Here is a 24,023-nt window from a genome sequence, read left to right as displayed (position 1 = left end):
TCAAAGAGGCATACTTCCTCTATCTACCATATTCATCAGAATTTGAAATGTTTCTTTAAATTTTCAAAAAGTAAATCATCTCTTGATTGCAAAACATGTTATTATACTTATGGTGGACATTTGTCATGTTTGTGACTGACAAGTATCTTTTGGAAACCTTTCTAGAACTGGGGAACTTCCCATTTTATAAATCCCACTTCTCCAGGATAGAAGCCAGGACGTGCTCTCTCAGACTCTCTTGTAGTCAGGCAGAGGCAGTGATCTAGGTTTTACCAACCAGAGACACCTGCACTGGACATCATTTGCAAAGTGAAAAATAGGAGAAAGAGTACATGATGTGGGTCATCCTGGGGCAAATGTGGTGCCAGAGATTCTGCTGTCTGTTCACCGATGGGAACCACAGGGCCTGGGCAGCAGCGGCCTGCAGGAGAGGTATATGGACAGAGCATGGTGTGATTCGTTTTTTGTTTTTTTTTTTTTTTTTTTTTTTTTTTTTTTTTTTTTTTTTTTTTTTTTTTTTTCTGCATAGCCTTTGATTCTGTCTCTCTGCCCAACCGATTGGAATTTGTGAAATTCCAAATATCATTGAATAGATTCTCTTACTGACTAAATTATCCAGAATAGATTCTGTTACTTGCAATAAAGAATCAGATTGAGGGGCACCTGGGTGGCTCAGTTGGTTGAGCGTCCGACTTCGGCTCAGTCATGATCTCACAGTTTGTGGGTTCGAGCCTCGCATCATCTTGCTCAGAGCCTGGAACCTGCTTCAGATTCTGTGTCTCCTTCTCTCTCTGCCCCTCACCCGCTCATGCTTTGTCTCACTCTGTTTCTCAAAAATAAATAAATGTAAAAAAATTTTTTTAAATGTTTAACAATAAAAAAAGAATCAGACTGATACATTGTCCAGTTAATTCTATGGGACAATTATAGAACCTATCTTGCAACTTAACTATCATTAAAAAAAATTTTTTTTTTGAGATACTTGAAGATTCACAGGCAGTTGTAAGGAATGACATGAGAGGCCCATGTACCCTTTACTCAGTTTCCCCCAATGGTAAAATCTTGCAAAACTGTAGTACAATTTCACAACCAGACATTGATAGAATATTGATATGACATTGATAGAATCAAGAATATTTCCTTCACCACCAAGGATACTTTGTGTTCCCTTTTTATAGCCATGCCTACTTCTATCCCATCTCTACCTTTTCCTAACCACTGGCAACCACTAATTTGTTCTCCATTACTATAATTTTGGCATGTAAACTTTGTTATATAAATAGAATCGGTAAGTATGTAATTTTGAGGGATTGACTTTTTTTTCACTCAGGGTTTGATTCATCCAGGTATTGTTACTTTGTTCCTTTTTGTTGCTGAGTAGTATTCCAGGGTATGGGTTACCATGGTTTGTTTAACTGTCTACCCACTGAAGGACATCTGAGTTGTTTCAAGTTTACTATGAATAGATCTGCTACAGACATTTGTGTACAGGTTTTATGTGAACATGACTTTTCTTTGGGACTCACGCTGGGAGTATAGTTAATGTATAAAATAGTAGCAGCTTATTTAGTTTTTAAGAAACTGTCAACTTGTTTTCCAGAATGGCTGTACCATTTTACATTCCCATGAACACTGGATGAGTGATCTGGTTTCTCTGTGTATGCCCTAGCACTTGGTTGCCAATATTTATCTTACCCATTCTGATACATACTGGTGATATCTCATTAAAATTTTAATTTGCGTTTCTCTAATGGCTAATGATGTTGAACATCTTTCAAGGTGCTTATTTGCTGTCTTTATATCCATTTTGGAGAAATACCTCTTAATGTCTGCTGCCCACATTCTAAGTGGATTGTTTGTCTTTTAAATGTGGAGTTTTGAGAGGTTTTTAAAAATGTATGTTCCAGATACTAGTCTTTTGTTGGATATGTAGTTTGCAAGTATTTTTTTCCCAGTCTTAGTCTGTCTTTTCATCCTCTTAACATGATTTTTCGAACAGCAAACGTTTACAAAAATTCTTTTAATGTTTATTTTTGAGAGAGAGAAAGAGACAGAGACAGAGAGCAAATGGGGGAGGGGCAGAGAGTGAAGGAGACCCAGAATCTGAAGCATGCTCCAGGCTCTGAGCTGTCAGCACAGAGCCCTAAGTGGGGCTCGAATTCACAAACCCTGAGATCATGACCTGAGCCGAAGTCGGATGCCCAACTGACTGAGCCACCCAGATGCCCTGCACAGCAAAAATTGTTAATTTTGATGAAGTCCAACTTGTTATTTCTTCCTTTTACAGACTGTGCTTTTGGTCCAAAGACCTGCAAAGCAGGAACACCAGTGTCCAAAGGCAGGATATCCCAGATATCCCAGATCAAGCAAAAGCAGAAAATTTGTCCTTCCTCTACCTTTTTGTTCTATTTGGGCATGTGGCACATTTGATGGTGTTTACCCACCATGGTAAGGATGACCATTCTTGGTAAGGATGCTCTTGGGATATAATTGACATACAGCATTGTGTAAGTTTAAGGTGATGATTTACTACACATATAAAGAGAAGAGAAGGTGGCATGAAAGAATACTAAAAAATTAAGGACAAGGATCTTCCTTTTGAGACATTATTGACATGTACACATTTCAAACTTCAGTCTTCGGGGCATTACTTTCAAGTTTTTGCCATGTTCACCACCAATCCATATTTTTTATTAATTTGCTAATTTTTAAAAAAGTTTTTATTTATTTTTCTTTTGAGAGAGAGAGCACACATGCATGCATACACTTGTAGATGAGGGAGGAGCAGAGAGAAGGAGAAAGGGAGAGAGAGAGTATCCCAAGCAGGCTCTGCACTGTCAGCACAGAGCCCGATGTGGGGCTCAAAGTCCCGAACTGCGAGATCATGACCTGAGCCAAAGGTGGAGACTTAACTGACAGAGCCACCTAGGTGCCCCCATTAATTTACTAATTTAATTAAACAGGCCTTATGTATTCTAGTCTTGTATCTATAAAAGAAAAAGTATATATGGAAATTGAAATATTAAAAGCATTCCATCTAGACTTGTCACTTAAAGTGTTTCAAAAACATAAGTTTTTCTTCCCAGAGGTAATCTGCAACTTTCAATATGGCTTCCTTTGAAAAAGCAATTAGAATGCCCCCAACCCTGACCCAGTGATCTGGTTTTTCCTCCTCTTGTCAGTGTCCTCAGCATTGTCTATGACATCGAAGCTTACTCTGGGTCATCCAGGATGGGATTTATTGCTCCTTAGGAAGAAGCTTCTTCATTGTTATCACTGAAATCAAGTGATCTGAGAGGTAAACTGTCACTGACATACATCCCTGAGAGTGTAGATAAATGTCCCATCCTTAATTTTGATGCTTTAAGCACTGTCCATGTTGGCTGGTTATGGACAACAATAAAGACACGATCTTCAAAACGTGAAATGGATGTTTGAGAGTCTGGGGAGTAACAGCCCCCAAGGCAGTCATAACAAGATCATAGTAAAGGGTAGTTGAAAGAGTTTAGACAAAAGATTCTGCCAAGGAAGAGACTTCGAAAAATAGAAACTTAATGACTGAGGGTCTCAGTAGTGAAGGCTTTCCTTCAGTTCTCAGCTCTGATGATTGCTGACTTTATAACTTGGGGCAAGTGTACTGCACTTCATGCATCTGTCTTCTCATCTGTAGAATGGGGAGAACAGTTCTCATCGCCCTCATAGAATTGAAGACTGAATGGAAAATATGTACATAAGCAAAGCATTTTTATTGGAGTTCCGGCACATAGGAAGTGCTCAGTAAAAATTAAGATACTATTGCTACTGTTATTACTAGTTAATATTATTCTGGTATCAAACAAAAGATCCTGGAATTCAAGTAGACCGGATGGAACAGTGAAAGAGACCAGGAGGCAGTGTCTGGCTGCCGTGCGAGCCTGTGGTTGCTAGCTGGGGCTCTCTCGGTGCTTACGGCTAATGATGATGGCACTGGTGTGTGGGGCTCCGGGCTGGCGGTGGTGGCGGTGGTAATGACTCACTGCACAGGGGGATGAGGGAGATAAAGGGGTTGTGCTTCTGAGGCAGCTCCCAGAACAGAGGCGGCAGGGCGGGCAGGGTGGACAGCACCCGTGTTGCCGCAGGTCCATGACTGGCTCAGCTTCTCCAGGACAGAGAGACACTAAGTCCAGGCCTCGGTGGATGTTCGCAGTCACTGATGTAACACAGCACACCTGTGCCTTAACCAGCTCTTATCTAACCTGAATTGCCCCCATTACCATTTTCCTAGAGAAACATCATCCCAGAGGGCTCCACTGGTACAAAAGGAGTGGGGAGGGAGCTAGAAGTTCAAGGCTGAGTATCTGGGGGAAGGGGAGGTAACAGACAAGGCACAGTTGATTTGTATGCAAACAGACCGAAAACCTCTAAAATCCCGAATCATCATTTTGGTGTCAAGATGATTCCTACAGACACCCTTAACCAAGGTCCCACTTTCTGCCACCGCCATCACCATGCTCCTTGTCATCCAGAAATAAACTATGCAGCTCATCTGTGACTGTTACACTCGCTGTCTCCTCCCTGACTCTATCAGTTTCCATGACTTTATTTCCTCCCATAAGATTTTTCCTTCCAAGTATTTACATCCCTTCTGCCGTCACCCTGGACCAAGCCTTCCCTCATCACCCCTGCACCACCGAAGTACCACTGTGTCTCTTGTCTTTCATCTAAGCAATCCAGATCCAGTACCACACCAGCTTTTCACAGCTACTAGGTTCATCATGTGAAACTCCTCCTCAGAAGACTTCAGTTCCTCCTTTTGAAAAGCCCTGGCTTTTCTTCATGACTTTCATGATACCCCATAGTATGGCCTCCATAGGCATGTGACCTTTGTTCTTCTTCACCAACCATGGACCCATCCTTGCCTCCATCCCGACAAAGCCACCATAGCACAGTGTCAGGAAACACTGCCGAGGGGTCTTGAGTGTGACTGTCCTATTTTACCTGGGACAGGAAGACAAGGGACAGACGTGAAATGCCTTCTCTCAGAAACGTGCTCACTGGGACCCCAGGTGAGACCTCAGTGTGGTGTGGGAAGGAGAATTTCTGGCTTGGAACGCAAGTCATTCCTACAAATATTTATAAAGCATCTCAAGTGGACACGAAAGAAAAAGGGACACTCCCGGCCACTAAAGATTTGCCATCACTAGGGAGGTGAAGATGCCCTTGGAAGAGAGTGCTGAATGAAAGGCATGGTAATGCCTCCTTCTTTTGTAGAAGGTATCAGACCCCAGGGCAGGGGCAAGGCAAACATTAGACTCATTTTCTAGATGATGAAACTTTCTTACCTGCCTGAGAGTTTAAATGGCTTATGTATTATCACAGGGCTAATAATTAGCTCATCTGGGTCTCCTGGTTTGTTGGATTTTCTTTGCGCTGCTCTGCTCTGCCTGCAAACAGCAGGGTTATGACACCCTGAGAGCCATTGAGCATTCCCAGGAGCAGGGGGAATGGACTCCGAGCTGTGAGAGCTCCTGGGGGAAGGTGGCATTTACCTGAGAATCGAAGGATCCGGAAGATTTCAATCAGAGAAGAAAGAAGGGAAGAAAGAATATTCCAGAAATAAAGAAACTCCATGAGCAAAGGCACAAAGCAGGACAAGAAGAGCCACCCAAGGGCAAAATTACTTGAGAAGTGAAGACTCCCTCCCTTTGCCTCCCCTGAGAGTCTGAGATAAAGGAGGAGGAGAGGTCTGGGTGTCTCTGGACTGATAAACAGACTCCACCCAGAGGCCAATAGCATGGGTATATGGGGACAGGAGGGTCAAGTGACAGAAGTTCCCCTTCTCCAGTACAGAGGAACTGGGGGGGGGGCGGTAGGAGGGAGGCCATTTCCTCAACCCCACTTCTCAGATTCAGCACCTAGAGCAGAACCAGGAAGGATTCTGGGAGCCAGAGAGGACTGACAGACGGCAAGTCCCCTAGAGAAAACTGTTCCCTCTGGGGTCAGGTGACTAGGGTGGGGGTGGATGGCCACTGTGTGTGAGTGCCCTGCCCCATGGGAGAGGAGGAAATGTGAGGCTTGGAGAGCAGAAACAGGAAAGGAAAGGGAGGTGTCAGGAGGGGGAGAAAAGTCGGGGTGCATCCAGGGGAGGGGCCGTTCTGAAGCCGGTCTAGGAACACTGCCCTGGGATGATAGCGGGCGCGTGAAGGGAAGCGTCAAAACCACCTGATAGACCTGATATAACTCTCTTTAATGCACCCCCTTCCTGACCCAGCTTCTCTCCCTTCTCTCCTCCTCAGTTCAAGAGGGTGGACCAGAGTGGGGAAGAACCCGGCCGGGGGGAATGAGCCGGGCATGGGGAAGGGGGCCTTTCTTAAGGCAGGAGGTAAGTGCGGTCCCTGACCTTTGCGGGGCAGACGTGTGACCTCCCTTCCAGCTCTAACACCCCACAGACTCTCACCCCTCACAGTCTGCCTGGTCCTTAGCATGTTTGTGCATCTCCCAGGGGTCCGAAACGGGTTGGGTTTAGGGAGAATGAGGAGAATCATCTCTCTACGAGGGGGCCCTGGCACTAACTTTTTCTTTCCCCTCTCTCCCTCTCTCCCCCACCCCTCTCTGCCAACCCCCTCTCTCTTGTGGCTTTCCACTTCCTAGTTCCCTGCACAGCGATCTCCAGTGTCTCAAGTAGAGTGGCCCCAGGAACGCCACATAACGGTGGGGTTCATGGTCCGGCGGGTGCTAGTGGCTGGCCTGCTTTTCAGTCTGCTCCTTGGTTCTTCTGTGCTTTTGGTCTACATCTTCAGGAGCTGTGGCCCTAGTGAGCACAATCCTGGAATCCCCCAACCGAGCCAGCCCTCCTCATCAGGGCCTCTGTGGCTTTGTGCCCACTGACTCGTTCACCTCCCCTCCTGCCTCACCCTCTCGCCCTCTCCCTCCCAATCTGGCCCCGCTGGGCTCGGTCAGGCCCTGTCCATCTCCTGGGGGGCCCTTCCCTTTTCCCCACCAGGCTGTCCTTTGCCCAGCACCTCGGGGGACCCCTGGCCATTTCTTTCTCCCTCTCCCAGCTCTGAGCTCCCCCCCCCCCCACCTGGCAGGGCCCTGCAGGACGCCCGAGTGTCATGATCTTCAGGCTCATTACCTGGCCTCTGGGAACACCAGTGTGGCCCCCTGCACCGACTTCTTCAGCTTTGCCTGTGGAGACGCCAAAGGCACCAAGAGCTCTTTTCAGGCTCTTGCAGAGGAGAACAAGAGGAGACTTCGGAAAATACTGGGTGAGGCTCGCTGGGTGGAAGCGTCTCTGCAAGTGGGTGGCCCTGAGCCTATAACTATCTTGCTGTCCCAAACCTGTGTGGTTTGTGGCACAGCTGCTGGTTTGCTGCTCCGTCTCAGTAGCTACCACCTCAGTACCTCCTCCCTTCTCCTCTCTGTCCCTGTTTTCATCTTTCCTTTGCCACTTGCCTACGACTACTGTCCTCTCTTCAAGCCCCCCACATTTCACCGATCTGCCCCTTCTCTGTTGCTGCGCCTAAATCTTCCATTTCTCTCCCGCGCCTGGGACCTCCCATGCCAGTGGCCCTCAGCACCTGCTGCACTAAAGTCCAGGTGTGTCGGTTGCCCCCAGCCCCGCCTGTCTGCTATCTCTGGGGTCACTGTTAGCCTCTCCCTGCAGTCACTTCCCCACCCCCTCCCTCAGACGCTGGTGTGCAAGCTCTAGGGGAAGAAGTGGGGTGCTGGGGCTGGCTGGGAGGACGTGGCCACGCGGTGAGAAGGGGAGGCATCTGGCTGTGTGCCAGGGAATGGATCCAGCCACAGAGGGCTTGCCGGAAGAGGAGAGGACCAACCTAAAGCCCTGGGGGCGCAGAAGTCGCCTGTAGGCAGTGACTGTGCAGAAGACCGAAGAATTGAGTTCATCTCTGAGGGAGCAACCGAGGCCATCTGGGAGGTTGGAAGCGGGCCCCAGGAAGTTGGAGGATGGTGTGAGGGTGTGAGGAAAGGGAACAAGAACAGGTATGATAGGCACACATTTCCAGTGTAAGGGAGCCCAGGACGTGTGATGGGATTCACTGGAATTTGGGAGGAGTGAATGTATCCCTCTGCCCTCTTTTTGATGGACAAAAGAACTGCAGGCAGGCATTCTCTGGAGGGGCCATGCTTCCAGTTAAGGCCAAGATATGAAAAGAAAATGTACGTTTAGGATAAAAACTGTTGCTCACTACAGAGTGAAAGGTATGGTGACTGAGTGGGTGGGAGGTGCCACAGGGTAGGTGATTGCAATGCACAGGCATGCGGGTTACTGCCGTGTGTGTGTGTGTGTGTGTGTGTGTGTGTGTGTGTGTTTCCTGGGTCACCAGCCAGGGTCTGGACCTTGTTTCTTCTTGCTAAACCTGTCTGGATGAGTTTTCCTGTCTCTGGCCCCCCAAAGTTCTCTGGTTTGCCAAATGTTTCTAATTTCTTTACTCATCTCCGTCCTGCCTTCCATTTGGACCCATAGGTGTTGGTAGGTGCTCCCATCTCTTCCTTTTCTCCCGTGTCTTTTCCTCCCCATTTCTCTTTCGTGTCTCCTTTGTTCCCCTCTGTCTTCCTCCCTGCCCTCACTCTCCCATCGAGCTGACCCAGCCCTCCCACCTTCTGACCTGTCCTCAACCCCGTATTTCCCCCCTTCTTTCCATTTCCCTGGGAGTCTTCCCCTTCTGTCCCACCTTCCCTGCTTGGCTTTTCTCCTCTAATTCTCCTATGCTTCCTTTCTAGAAGAGCCAGGTTCCCGGCACCTGGGCACTGGGGAGGACAAAGCTTTCCAGTTCTACAGCTCCTGTGTGGACACAGGTGCCATCGAAGCCGAAGGGGCTGCCCCCCTCAGACAAGTCATTGAGGAGGTGAGACCCAGGGCAGTAAGGTTTCTAGATACATAACACGTGGGACCCATGCATGCTCAGGGCTGCCTTTCCCCCTTTTTTTCTAGAAAGAGAGGGGGGTGTCTCTTTCCTAGGCATCTCTAAGTTCCAGGAGGGAGATGGAAATGGCAGTACCCTCTGGAAGCATGAGGACCCTGGGTGAGGGCAGAGAAAGAAGGATAGAGATGGAGCCAGCCCTGGAGGGCTCCAAGCACCCAGAGTAGCAGTCAGGAAGTAGCAGCTGGCTCAGGAAGGGGAGGGGTGGGGGGGGGGACAGGTCTCCCAGGCCACCCCCCACTGCTGAGCCCTGTCTCTCTGCTCCCCAGCTTGGAGGCTGGCGAATCTCCGGTAATTGGACTTCCTTAGACTTTAACCGAACCCTGAGCCTTCTGATGAGTCAGTATGGTTATTTCCCATTCTTCAGAGCCTACCTGCGACCTCATCCTACCCTTCCACACACGCCAGTCATTCAGGTGAGGGGCGCACCAGCACACAGCAGGACCGGGCCTGCCTCAACTTCTAGCCTAGCATCTCCTAGAGGAAGGTTGCGGACTGGACAGATAGGACAAATGGGCAACATAGATAAGATATTTATCTTGAGGGAAAATTATCAATGTGACAGTCAGGGATACTAGGTGAGATCAGAGAAGGGAGCAGGAGAGCCAGTCCTGTGAAGATTGAACTAGTTCCTATCTTCCTGACTGCTTATCTGGATCACCCCCCCCCAACAGCCTTTTAATTAGACCCCTCATCTCCAGTATTGTCCTCCTCTTATCACTCTTGAGTTTTGCTGGAGGGACCTTTCTAAACCGAGAGCTAATTATGCTATTGTCTCTAAATGCCTCCAGTGACCTCGCCAGGTCCAGGTCGTCAGGATCTAGTTCTTAACCCCCTAGTCTCCAGCTTTATCTCCTGCCACATCCCTTTCCCCCTTAAACCTCAAGCCATGCTCTGTCACTTCTAGCTTCAAGAATATTCCTCAGTGCTTTTCATCCACGTTTCTCTTTGCTTACAACACTACTCCCCAACGCTATTCCCACACTCAGCCTGGAAAACTCTTACATGTTTTTCAGATTTGGGGTTTGATTATTATCTCTTCCAGGAATTCTTCACTGACACCCTAGCTATGTGTTAGGTAGACCCCTCTGTCCTCCCAGCTTCCCAAGCTCTCATCATTGAAGACCGTGTTAAAGACTGTGAGCCCCTTAAGAATAGGACCATACCTTACTCACCTCTGTTCCTCAGGACCTAGCACAGGGCCAGGCATCTAGAGGCCCATGGAAGATGTTTGTTGAGCAAGTAAATAAATATAAATGTTGAAGGCATCGGTATTGTTGTAGATAATGCAATGCCATCTATTTGGCCCCTGCCCTCAAAAATTCCACAAAATTATATGGGGATGAATATACAAGAAAAGCTGTTAATCAGTATGAGATGCTCTAAAGGGTATGTTCAGGAGCTTCGGATGTGGTCTTTAGGGAGTACCTAAGATCTGAAATAGTTAAGGAATGGCTCAGAGAGGGGAGAACGTGAGCTGAGCCTTGAAACATGGTTGAATCACGCAGGTGAAGGTGAAGTTAAGGGCATGAAAAGGACTTCGGGAAAGTCCTGAGCTAAGGCTGGAATGGTATGACTCTTCTGTGGGGTCAATGAGAAGCCTGGTTTATTGAACAGAGGATTTGGGGTAGGGGTGAGGTGCAGTGGGAGATAAGAGAAGAGTAAGGCTGAAGACATGAGGTTGGGCCTCATTATTCCTAAAAATTTTACTAAAAAAATTACTAAAAAATTACTAAAATTTTATTGCAGACTTAAAAAAAAATCTATAATTTTTCTTCAAAATGGATAAAAGATACAGTCTAGATTTTCAGAAAAAAAAATCTGTGATGAACAAAGTTTTGCTATTTTAGTCAGCATGGATTTTAGCTTTGATTTTTATTTGAAAAATATCGGTTAAGACATTGATCTTCATTACTGTTTTCAGTACCTCTTAAATTTTGCACCTGAGATGGTTTCCCCCTCCCTTAACCCTGGACTTGGACCCAGCACAGGGGCTGGCCCCCTTCAGGACATGGATTAGTGGGCTTCTCCCTTGACAAACACCCCAAAACTGGTTGAAGCACCGCCCTGTCCTCACATTTTCCATGTCTGTATAATATAAAGAGTATCCTTTCCCCCTTGCCCCCGACCCCAATCCCTCCCTCTCTTGCTGTCCTCTCTCACACCTTCTCTGTGTCCTGAGGCTGTCTCCTGTAGCACCTTCCCCATCCTCCCACACCTGTCCTCTCCTCCCTCCACGCTCCCTACTTCTCTCCAGTATCTCTTGTGTCCAGATAGACCAGCCAGAGTTTGATCTTCCCCTCAAGCAAGAGCAGGAACAGAAGATCTATGCTCAGGTAAGATGCCTCCATGGACAAAGGTCAGGCCCTGATCTCTGATGCTCAGCCTCTGGTGGCTGTGACTGATGTTGCCCCTCCCCCAGATTGTGCGGGAATACCTGGCTTATCTGAGTCGGCTGGGAGCCTTGCTAGGAGGAGACCCAGACAAGGTGCAACAACATGCCTTCCTGTCCATCTCCATTACCTCACAGCTGTTTCAGTTTCTGAGGCCCCTGGAGGAGCAGCAGGCACAGAAGAAGCTCTTCCAGCTGGTCACTATTGACCAACTGCAGGTGCCTTGAACCAGGGACTGGAGGAGGATGGGCAGGAGGGTTTCTCTCCTAAACTTTCTGGATCTCCTGAAATCCTTTCTCCTCATTCCTTAATTCCTTTCCATCCCTAACTTTCCCAGGCCCATCCCTTTCCCCAACCATCCCCTTCCCCACCCCCTCTCAAACCCTGAGGGAGAGGACCCCCCTCTCCTGCCTCCTCTCCTCCTTTTCTGTCCCCCTCAGCCTTGTGTCCCTCCTCTAAGGAAATGGCCCCTGCCATCGACTGGTTGTCCTGCTTGCAAGCGACATTCACGCCAATGTCCCTGAGACCCTCCCAGCTCCTCGTAGTCCATGACCTGGAGTATTTGAAAAACATGTCTCAGCTGGTGGAAGAGCAGCTGTTGAAATACAGGTTTGCCTCAGGTGGGACTGGGGGAGTATGAGGGCGATGAAGAGTCCGAGGACCTGGAGGCCTCAGGGACAAAGGAGATTGTGGAAACTGCATGCTGGTAAGGTCTTCCCAGGAAGATGGAAGGGATCCACGGATATGTGAGAGCAGAGAAGTGTTGGGGTGAATGGCCCAAGAGAAAATCGAGGCAACAGGAAGCATGAGAGGCTTGAGGGGCACAGGGAAGGGAAAACACACATGAAATGAGGCATTCATGTGCCCAGCACCTGGGTTTGCTGGGAGTAGAACCCAGTCTTTGAAGAGCCTCTAAGCTATAGGAGATGCTGGAAGGCCAGTCACTAGGGACAGCTCAGGCATGCATGTCTTATCAGCAGCTAGGAGGTAGGGGTAGGAGGTGGAGGCCCATGGGGCCAGTGGATGGAGGTGGTGAAGGCTGGGGGTTCTCTTGGGGGAGGGCTGGGGGAGAGGCCATTTCTCAGCTGTGAGAGGATCCAGAGGCCCTTGCATGTGAGACTCTGTTGGGCTGTCTGCCATCCCCAGTAACTACATGGCCACTGCCTGAAGACAGGGGCTTCCTTCCAGGGACTTGGGCTCAGGGCCCTTCTTCATAGTACCTCAGTGGCAGCAACATCTAGAGATTCTTTTTAAGGAAGTGAAGGACCATTCTTGTGGGTGTGAGCAGGTTTATGTAAAGCTATAAATCAGACCTGGAGAGAGTTGACAGCAGGGCAGAGGAAGGTCTCAGGTCCCAGCTTTGCTGTGCTTAGAAGATACATCTTAAGGTGAGCTGAGATTTCTTGGTTGGGGAAGTAGATGAATCTGTTTTGTTACATTTTTTTAAGTCTAGTCTTCATCTAGCCCAGACGCTTCACTCCCTGCAATTTGAGAAGTCACTTCTGCATCTAGTTCCTTCTATGACCATTTTCCAACTCACACCAAGAAAAGCTCTTCTTGACTTGTTCGAAGGTCAAGCCACTATTTTCTATAGATACAGAAGAGAAGGGGCTTCCTTCAGGAGTACCAGGTGACTACACAAGGGGAGGCTGTTCTTGAGGCACCTCGAGAGCCCTGAGTGTATGTGTGGGTCTCTTTTCCCTCCACAGAGACTTTCTGCAGAGCCACATGATCTTGGGGCTGGTGGGGACCCTCTCTCCAGCCCTGGACAGTAAGTTCCAGGAGGCACGCAGATCACTGATCCAGAAACTGCGGGAGCTGACCCAACGACCACCCATGGTGAGGAGAGAAGGGAGGAATTTTCCCAGATTGGGGGCTAATGGAGCATCTGTCATTTTGAGGGATAATTGTTGGTGTATCTCTCCCATGGAGACGGCATGGGGGCAGATGCCATTCAATGTCTGGATTTTCCATAGAAGCAGACAGGCTGTGCATACAGTGCTTATGTTGAGAACTGACATGCCAGGTACCAGAACTTTTGGCACACATCTGGCTACTTTTACAGCCTTTTGCTGAACATTAAAGTTTAAATATAAAACTTTAAAATTATCAGCAATTGCTTTTCCTTTCAATGACCTTTAAACTATTTGCCTAGTTAGTTATCCAGAACTCTGTGATTTAAGGACGTGGACTTAAAGCTTGGGATTCGTTGGGATGCAAGACATGACCAGCAAGTGGCCTCTCCTATGTTTAGGTGCTTCCAGTGTTTGATGTTCAAGGGTGCTTCCCAAAGAGTTCATCTCTGACATCCAGTGGGATCTGTGGGGTCATAGCATGGGCTTCACAGTGCAGAGCCTGATATATCTGAGGTGGTAGTTCTGTGCCAAACACACTAACCAAAGTCTCCTGTGTTGCATAAGATGTGGAGACACTCCTTTACCAAGAACTTTGAAATCCTAGGTCGGACACATCCAGATGCAAGTGAAGGTATCCAGAATGTTAGATACGTTCTAACCTGAGTACAGGCCTCAGTGTAGTCTTGAAAAGCACGGGTTTTTTTTTCCTTCATAATTTGTGGACCATTTCTGTGTCTTGGAGAAACTCACTGCTTTGACAACTTGAAATACCCGTGGAATTCAAAGAGGGTAAATGGGTGCACAGGGACTGGCATGTAGTTATTGAGTATCAGGAGTGAGACATCTTTCTTTTTTTTAATAGGTTCCTTTTCAAATTAAATTAAATCAAATTTTTTAATGATTTAAAAAATTTATTTATTTATTTTGAGAGAGATAAAGAGAGAGCATGAGGAGGGGAGGGGCAGAGAGTGAGGGAGGGAGGAAGGGAGAGAGAAACCCAAGCAAGCTCTGCACTGCCAGCACAGAGCCTGACACAGGGCTTGAACTCATGAACCGTGAGATCATGACCTGAGCCAAAACCAAGAATGGGAAACTTAACCGACCCAGGCACCCCAAAGTTCCTTTTTTTAATGTTTATTTATTTATTTGGGGGGGAGGGGCAAAGAGAGAGGGAGAGAGAGAATTCCAAGCAGGCTCCTTGCTGTCAGTGAAGAGCCTGACATGGGGCTTGAACTCACTGGGGCTCGAACTCACGACCCATGAGATCATGACCAGAGACAAAATCCAGAGTCAGATGCTTAACTGACTAAGCCATCCAGATGCTCCAGGAGTGAGACATTTTTCTAAACCCTTTAGATAGATATGAACTGAATTAATCCTCAGAAGAATCCCGTGAGGCAGGCACATCATTTTATTCCTGTTTTGTGACAGGGAAATTGAGGCACAAAAGCTAAGGAACTTGCTCAAGGTATTACACCTAGTAAGTTGGTAGATCTAGGATTTGAATTCTGGCAGTCTGGCTCCAGGGTCTGTGTGCTTAATCCTTTGGCTAAGAAACAAACAAACAAACAAACAAACAAACAAACAAAACAACAGTAAAACACTCCTTTTTGGGACTTTTCTCAGGTTGGTAAGTGCCCAAGAAGCTTCTGCCCAGCCTTTCTCTTGACACGGATGAGGCTGACAGGGCTCCAGCTCCTCTTAGTTAACATTGCTACAAAATCCCTGTCAACCAATAGCTTCCTGTCAATCCCAGAACCATGGTCTGATGGCACTTCTTGAAGGACGTAAATGGGCCAATATTGAAATCACATTTAAAGGACAGGAAAGTCTTATAAATTGCGGAAGCTGCCATCTTTTGTATACTTCTATACATCTGTTATATCTATTATGTCCATCCTCATTATACCCATTAGGATTTATAGTTGTCCTTGGGCTTGAAAATTGAGTCAAGTTCTACCAACAAATAGAATAACAGTTGATATGAGGGTTACTGTGTATCAGGCACTGCATGGAACACTTTAACGTGGATGATTTTATTTAATTCTCCAGAAACACTCCGAGGTCCTCAGAAAGGGCAAGTGACTTTCCCCAGACCACACAGCTCATAAGTGAAGGAACAGGTTTCAAAACAGATCACTCCTGCTCATGAGGACATGTTGTTAATCACATACTATGCAGGATTGAGGAATGAGTGGGTAGGAAAACAGAAAATGAGTTTGAGAATTCTTTCTACAAAGGTCAAGATAGTAAATACTTTTGGTTTTGTGGCCCATTACAGTCTGTGTTGCAACCACCCAGCCCTGTCCTTGTAGCACAACAGCAGCTGCATGTGGAGTGAATGAATGGGTGTAGCTGCGTTCCCCAAAGACTCTGGCTCACACAACAAATGCTCAGAGTTCCCAAGAGGGACACATGAGGGAGGGTTTGAATGGCAGTGGTGGATCTCCATGCAGGAGGTGGGACAGAGGCAGTTGCCTAGAGAGTTTAAAGGTTTTTCTGGTGGGGTGTCTGGGTGGCTCAGTCAGTTGAGTGTCTGACTTTGGCCCAGGTCTTGATCTTGTGGTCCGTGGGTTTGAGCCCTGAGTTGGGTTCTGAGCTATCAGCTCAGACCACCACATGAACAAAAGACAGAGGTCCCTGCCCTCAGACACTTATGCACTGATGAAGGAAGGAAGACAATAAACTAAGTAAATAAAATATATTAGGGCGTGATTAGTGTTACGGAGAAACACTCCAGAGACATGGTGTGCTAGGTGGGGAGTGTGTACGAGTGGGTCAGGCAAGCTCATGCAGACTTGGAGTCATTAATCACTAATGTTTCTTTATGGTTCAGCCAGTTATGAAGCCACACAAATTACACTATCTTCCAACACAGAGTTCTCCATCTAATTCACAAGGACTCAATTTGCGGTTTTACCAAAAGCCTCCATGAAACCAGTGCCAACACAGTGAGGGAGTACATTAAGATTTACAGAATGATTTTGATGTGTTGCTTCACCTGATCTCCTGAGCGGTGCTGCCAGGGAGGTAGAACAGGTAGTACTCTCATGGTGACAGTTCGAGTAGCTGAAGTGCAGGGGTGTAAGTTAATAACCCACATTTGGTAAATGCTGAATTCTCTGTTCAGAGGTAGTATTTGGTAGCTCCTTGAGGATGAATCTGGCCAATACATGTGTTTTCTTGGCCTTAAAGCTTTTTACAAACTTTTAGTTAATCACCAGAAGTCAAAAATTAGGAGATGGTGTGTTAATAGTCACATTTCCAGCATTTGTCTGTGTGTGTGTGTGTGGGGGGGGGGGGTACATGGGAAGCTTGAGCAGCACCAGACTAGGCTTCTCCAGGGGTCACGAGTGACTGGGGCTGAGTGGTGCAGCTCTCTTCAGCCCGGCTGTGCTGTACCCATCGCCCTGGCCCCTCCATGCCCCATGGGCCTGATGCTGGCTGCTTCTCAGTTACATCACCACATGGCCCCTACCTGAGTTCATAACTCTGGCTCTCTTAGGTTATCCTGGTTTGATGAAGCTTTGAACCAGAAAAATTGTTATTATTTTGGCATTATTTGTCCTCAGTGATCCCCAGAAATCCCTTAGTAGTTACATACTATTTTCCAAGTATTCAAAAATGATCAGTCCAATGTCTCATTCTAGAATTTCCTTTAGAAATTAGCATTAAGGATTCCTGGCTGGCCTGTAATCTCCAAAATCTCTTTCCCTCTATGGCAACTTAAGAAAATTTTTGTTTCCTCCAGACTCCTGGAATTTTTTCTGATTTCCGTTATTTCTTAAAGTGTTATTACTTATGGTTCTAAGCTTATATCTGCAACTTTTCTTTTGTTCCCTAAAATTAATCTACTGGATGTCAATATCTTGGATCTGAAGTATTTCTTTCATTTTTTTATATTATGGCAATGATTGTTCCCTATATTTCTCTTTGTCTCATATATTTTTAATACATATGGTATGCTGTGTCATTCCATGTCTTGAGAGACAGCGTGGATACTCATAACCCCCAGTAGATGAATATTTAACCTGTCAACCTCCATCCCTGAGACCGACATTTATTTAGAGATTCTGGAAGTCATTTTCCTGCTCATGGGAGATGTGACCCAGCACAACAGTGATGAAAAGAATCTCAGAGTTTCACAGGAGTTAGCAATGGGTAGTCTGAGGTGGCATCTGTGTTCTCCAGGAACCAGGTCAGAGTCTGCTGTGGCCCAAGCTATGGGCACAGGCATGGAAGAGGCAAAAGCTTTTGGAGAAATGGGTGGGCATTAGCAGAAGGGATCAGGAAACAGCTCAAGAACCAGGAGTTGTGAAAAGGGCAGGTAGATCACACTACCAAGCTGAAGGTTGATGCGTTTGCTGCTGCTCCAGCAGTAGAGCCTACCTCCCACACCAACAGCCTGATGAAAGGCAGTCTCCAATCCAAGCCCTTTGTCAGGAGGGCTGTGGGAGATGGACAGACACTGAAGGTGGCCCACAGATCCTGCCCTTGACCCAGTCATGGGTATCAGATCCATGTTTCCTTTCACTTCATCTTTGCTTTTCACAGTTGTGTTTTAGAGCTGCCACTAATACACTATAGAAAGCATCTGGCTCCTTATCCTCACAAGAGGAGAAGTCCTTAACAGACCTCACAGTAAGGGGACAAGAACAAAAAATGTGGGCAACCAGGTCTGGAGCGGCCTCCAAAATGGTAAATGTCCTAACAGGCAGAGGCCCAGGAGCTCCTTCTTCCGTAACAATACTGGTCTTCCATTTCTGTTTCCTCTCTTGTGGGAAGCCCCACAAACTCTCTCTCTAATTTTGGCACCAGAAAGCATGGTAGCAGCCTAACCATCTTCCCTGTGAGGAGATCTGCGAAGAGTAAATAAGTTACAGGAATGGAGTCTTGTGACTTCATCCCACTTAACCCAAACTGGCATGTTAGCTGTGTTTTCAAAGTCCCAGCTCAGCTCTCCCCCAGGCTGGTGCTCTCACCCTAAGCCCCTTGGGCATGTTTCTCTGTTTGTCTTGTGTCATCTCTGGGCCCCCTTCATGGTCAGCTCCTCAAAGCCATCCAAGCCCACCACAAACATCCCCCCCACCGCCCTCCACCGAGCATCTCTCTCTTATGTTGCTTATTTTTTCTGTCCCTGTGCTAAAAACACCCCAGTTGCCCAAGACTCTACTGAGTTTTTGTCTAACCATCTTTCTGCCTTTGAAGTTGATAATGTCCCTCATCTCATCCTATTTTCCCTGATTTGATCCAAAGTTTCTTAGGTCTCTGAATTCATGTTTAGTCTTTTCTTTTGTCCCCTTCTCCTACCAAACAGTATGGGGTCTAAAACCCATTTTCACTCTGACAGTTTTCTTCTTTATAAGACAAGGTCCTATCATATGATCCACGGTAACCATTTGGAGAGGCAGGGAGAGGGGCAGAAAAGAAGAGCAGAATTACCTTCTCCAGTTTCCATTTTAGATAAAGAAACATGGAAGGGTGGCTGCCTTGGCTGGGCTACCAGTGTGGTGCATGTGGCGGGTGGGGATGGAGTGGCCAACAGACCTTCTATGGTAAGAGGTTTGGTATGTAGTCCTCTCCTATCCAGGAGCCTTTCTGTTCTCCAGAAGAATACCTCAGAGAGGACTTGCTTTCAATTCAATAGTCAATAAATAAGGATGATTTGCCCAATCCAGGCTCACGAGACTAATCCTGGAGGACATAAACCCCTTTTTACCAAGCAGCAATAGCCCATGTGTATCACCAAAAGGGAAAATGAAGTAAAGTGGGACAAACCCAGAAAGACCAGGAAAGAGAGCATCCTCTGGGGGTCAAGATGTAGACAAGATTGACCTGGAGAGATGGATGAGAAAGAACCCTTGACAGGAGCCATTCATTCGAGCTTTGTCTCTGCAGCCCACCAGCCCTCGATGGATGAAGTGCGTAGAGGAGACAGGAGCCTTCTTCGAGCCTACCCTGGCAGCCTTGTTTATTCATGAGGCCTTCAGTCCGAAAACCCAAAGTGCTGTATGTGAGGGCTCTTCCCCAGCCCATGTCTCTCTACCCCTTTCTACCCAACCATTCTCTCCTAATTCTATTCACTGTGCCCTTCTTGATGGTCTGCGTGGTTGGGGGTGGTGGGGGGTGGGGGTGTCAGCCAGTCACAGAGAGAAAGAGTGAACTATGTGAGGGATGCCAAAGGAGGCCAGGCCATGCTGTGTCCCTAGGGTTTGCCTAGTTTTGCTATGAGACACAAGTGTATACAACATGCACGAATTTGGATAAGTTTCCCAACTTCCCTGCTCTTATGCTTCTTCAACCATAAAATGAGAAAATTGAACTCCGTGGCCTCTATGGCTACTCCCTGTTTATCTATGATTTTTTAACAACACAGGAAATGGTATGAGAATGGAATGATATCATCTTAAGAAGTGCAAGTAAATGAGTACTGAGTAGTCTTTGCGTGCCTACTATGTGGCTAACACTCTTGTTAGCACTTGGCATGAACTACTTTAATTGCTAGTATTATCCTAATGTTAGAGAAGAGAGAACTGAAGCACAGAGAGGTTAGATAACTTGTCCAAGGTCACACAACTACCAAAAAGTAGAGTCAGGATTTGAATTCAGGCTTCAAATATTGTCATCCATTTTCCTCTATCAAGAAAGGATACAAACAAGATGGTAGACGGCTGGGAAAGCAGTAACTACACAGTCAGTTGTGAAGCTGGGAAAACTTCAGCTTGTTGGAAAGCTGAAGAGCCCAGAAAGATGGAGAGAGGAAATGCATGCCTTAATAAAAAGAGTGTGAGGACAAGGGCTCTCAAGAACAGAGAAGGGAATGATGGTCCTCTTCCTTTGCTTTCTGAGTGGATTGTTGACCAAGGGTAAGGACAGCATCTCCCTCCCCTGGCAGGCTGAGATCTTCCCACAGAAAGGAACTATCTCCCCTATCGACCCTCAGGACTGACCAGCTCCCACCTTCCCTTTATGTTCTTGGTACCACCTTTCTGTCTCCACAGATCTCTATGCCCTGGGTTTCCAGTCACCTAGTAAATATTACTTTCTGCTTTCTCTTTGGAGTTCTTCCCCCTTCTCTGGTAGCTCCCTGGGGCCAAGGCCCTTCCTAGAGGCCCAGGGGGCAGGAACCCAGACCAAGGCTGACCCTGATCCTGTGTCTCTATCCGGGCCCCTACACAGGCCATGGAACTATTCACTGCAATCAAGGACACCCTCATCGCTCGCCTCAGGAGGGTTCCCTGGATGGATGAGAAGACCCGGAAAGAGGCCCAGGATAGGGTAAGTCCAGGAGTGAGAGACAGAAGTAAGGGTGGAATTGAGTTTTGGGCCCAGAGATCACAGTGACAGAAAGACAATGCAAAGGCACAAGAACACATGGCAATGTAAACACCAGTATGCCATACACACATCCTGGTGACAATATAAAAGGTGGGACCGGGGCAGTGAACACAAGAAATTCCCTCCGATAGACTTGGGGTAGCTAGGTTTCTTCTACCTTTTGTGTCTCTCCCCAGGTCATCCAACTGCAGGTGAAGATGGGGGGCCCAGAATGGGCCCTGAAGCCATCACTGGCCAGGGAGGAATACAACGATGTGGGTCCCTGCCCTTGCCAGCTCCTCATTAGTCCTCAGCTTCTCCTCACCTTCTGACTCGCCCAAATGGCAGAAAATCTGTTTGCCCTGGGCTATCCTAACTGACCCCTTCCTTGCCCTGGTGTTGGCTGGGTTTTATGGGTGAATATCCACACTGTGGGTCTTGCCAGCAGAAGAAAGGAACCTTTTCAGGTCACAATAAGTGTGTGTGCACACATGCATGCATACATTCTTGGGACTTGCCTGAGTGTGTTTATCTGTGCGCTGATTTGTGTGAAGCCTGTCTGCGTCGACGTGGTGTCATTGTGCTGCTTTCTACTGTACTGCGGATGTCTGTATGTCGGGGCTTACCGTCTGTGTTCAGATGTACCCATCGGCGTATATCAGTGTGCATCCGTATTTGTCTCTGTGTATCTGAGTCACCTCCTGCCTCCTCCCAGATACAGCTTGGACCCAGCTACCTGCAGTCCTTCCTGAGCTGTGTCCGATCTCTCCGAGCTAGAATTGTCCAGAACTTCTTGCAGTCTTTCCCCCAGCACAGGTATAGGAGCAAGGGAGACATAGACACTGCATCCCAGAAATGCCTATTCAAGATTAGCAGGAAAGAAAGCTGGGGGCCTGAGGGAACAGGAACAGTGACAGTAGTTGGGAGGGTGGGGCCTCCCATATGTCTGGTGGGCAGGGCCATACATGACGGAGCTGGTGTTAATACGTGCTCTTCCCATAGGTGGCAGGTGTCCACCTGGGGGGTCAGTGCTTACTATTCAATATCTGACCATGTGGTGGTCTTCCCAGCCGGACTCCTCCAACCTCCATTCTTCCACCCTGGCTACCCCAGGTAGGGGCCGTTCTATGAGGGTGGGCAGGGAATTTCCCAAGGGCGATGGACAGACATTATGATGTATAGGATTCATGGTTGGCGAACTGGGGTCAAAAACTTTGAAGGACTCTCGGAGTAAGATAAACCTTTGTCTTCCCAGAGCCGTGAACTTTGGCGCTGCTGGCAGCATTATGGCCCATGAGCTGCTGCACATCTTCTCCCAGCTGTGTGGGTAACAGTGGGCCATTGGGAGGTGGGACCATTGGGAATCCAGGTGAAGGCCCTAAACGAGGCCAAAGGAAGAGAAAGGGAGGGCTCCAGGTGGCACAGTTAAGAATCTTTAGCAATGCTTTGGGGGGCTAGCCCAGTCTGTGGTACCCCCTGGTCCTCATCCTTACTCCATATCTCACCATTTCTTTCCCTTGCCCCATTTTCAACAGTACTCCCTGGGGGCTGCCCAGCCTGTGACACCCATGCCCTACAGGGGGCGCTGCTGTGCCTGAAACGCCACTACCAATCCATTCCGTTACCCAGCGGACTCTCCTTCAATGGCTCTTGGACACTACTGGAGAATGCCGCCGACATCGGGGGGGTGGCCATTGCACTGCAGGTAACTCCAATCCCAAGGGCCAGGATCTATTGAGAGCCATTCTGTCTTCACAGGTTTTTCCTTCTACCATCCCTTGTGCAAACATAGTTGTAAAGCCTCCTGCCCTTCACACCCTCGCTGAGCAGATGGCAGTTTGGGAATCCCCCTCTGACCCCACAGATCCCTCTTTTCTAGGTTATCTATAGATCTCACAAGTACATTTTTTTTCCTGGCTCAGACCAGTGTGTCTGTGGAAAAGGGCCGTGAACTGGTTTTCGGCATTGTGGGTGGGGCATCAGACTTCTAAGTGGCCATGGGTCTAGAGTCTAAGGGTTACTTGCCATCCCACCCCCATATCCAGGCGTACAGCAGGAGGCTGTTAAGGTACTACGGAGAGACTATCCTGCCCAACCTGGACCTCAGCCCTCTACAGCTCTTCTTCCGAAGCTATGCCCAGGTAGGCAGCGGCCACCTCCCTCCGCAGCTCGCTCCATGTCAGATAAGTACCTTATTGGCAATGCTTGAAGAGGGGTGCCTCCCTGAAACACCTTCCCCCAAACAGCCCCAACCCTCTGCCACAGATGTCCCCGCTGTCATCTTTTCATACATGATCCTTGGGACCATCTTTTCATATTTCTATAAATTCTTCTACCAAACTCATCACCCTCTTCAAAAACAGAAAAAAATTCTACTGCCAAATCCCTCTCTGAGATGAGCCCAACTTTTTCTTCTTTCATTTCTCCTAAAAAATGAACCTTCGACAGACTGTCTATAGACCATATTCCTTGTTGGAGACCTCACCCCCCCACCCCCAGGTCCCCACATGAGTACCACATGCTCCCTCAACAGACACTGTCCCCAGTTCCTCAGTATACTTAAAGACCCCTCAGGGTGCTTGGGTGGTTCAGTCAGTTGAGTGTCTGACTCTTGATTTCAGCTCTGGTCATGATCCCAGGGTCATGAGATTGAGACCCAGCGCAGAGCCTGCTTAAGATTCTCTCTCTCTCTCTCTCTCTCTCTCTCTCTCTCTCTCTCACTCACTCTCTCTCTCTCTCTCTCTCTCCCTCATCCTCTCTAAAAAATAAAAATAAAAAAGACTCCCTCACGGAGTTTTTACAATAAATCCCACCTCCCCACCTTTCTGTCACTTACGAATGATCTGATTACACAGCCCATGCCCTCCCTCACACACATCCTGCCAGATAAATGACCTACAGGGGCATCTGGGTGGCTCAGTTGGTTAAGCATCAGACTTCAGCTTAGGTCATGATCTTGCAGTTTGTGAGTTCGAGCCCCACATCGGGCTCTGCACTAGACAGTGTGGAGCCTGCTTGAGATTCTCTCTCTCCATCTCTCTCTTTGCCCCTGTCACGTTCTTTTTCTCTCTCTCTCAAAATAAATAAATAAACTTATAAAACAATAAATTACATACAAATGTGTGGCCCTATCTCTGCTCTCATCTCTGTCTGCTGTCCCTACTCACTACATTGGCACCAGGTCTGCCTCGTCCTCCTGCCCCTGATGGACGCTACTATTCTGCTCTTCTCCTTACCCTGCGTGGACCTCTCTTTCTCCACAGGTGATGTGTAGGGAGCCCAGCACCTGGGAACCCCAGGATCCTCACAGCCCTCCCATGCTTCGAGTACATGGGCCCCTCAGCAACATGCAAGCCTTTGCCAGACACTTCCACTGTCCGCGTGGTGCCCTCATGAACCCCTCCAGCCGCTGCCAGCTCTGGTAACCTGGCTACCACAGAGACTCCAACTTAGATGTAACAACACCTCCCTGCCCCATCCATGGAATCAGACGCTATCTCCTTTCCCTTTCCCTTCCAAAAATAAAAGCTGGC

The 24,023-nt window shown here is 47.7% G+C and overlaps 1 protein-coding gene across 1 annotated transcript; it reads left to right on the top strand.

Moving 5' to 3' along the window:
* The first annotated feature begins 5,858 nt into the window (after positions 1–5,858).
* KEL (Kell metallo-endopeptidase (Kell blood group)) lies at positions 5,859–23,992 on the top strand. The gene is given in 19 exon segments (XM_007090838.3): positions 5,859–6,287; positions 6,289–6,361; positions 6,631–6,793; positions 7,071–7,247; positions 8,725–8,849; positions 9,194–9,340; positions 11,198–11,260; positions 11,347–11,535; positions 11,778–11,926; positions 13,027–13,156; positions 19,072–19,182; positions 20,353–20,451; positions 20,688–20,765; positions 21,206–21,306; positions 21,493–21,603; positions 21,746–21,813; positions 22,026–22,195; positions 22,536–22,631; positions 23,754–23,992. Coding segments are annotated over 19 exon segments (2,271 nt in total). The 5' UTR covers positions 5,859–6,228; the 3' UTR covers positions 23,916–23,992.
* Positions 23,993–24,023: the final 31 nt, after the last annotated feature.

Source organism: Panthera tigris, chromosome A2 (genome assembly GCF_018350195.1).
Source record: "Panthera tigris isolate Pti1 chromosome A2, P.tigris_Pti1_mat1.1, whole genome shotgun sequence".
Lineage (NCBI taxonomy): Eukaryota > Metazoa > Chordata > Mammalia > Carnivora > Felidae > Panthera > Panthera tigris.
The sequence above is the reverse complement of the archived record's forward strand: the minus strand, read 5'-3'. Positions and strand labels throughout refer to the sequence as shown.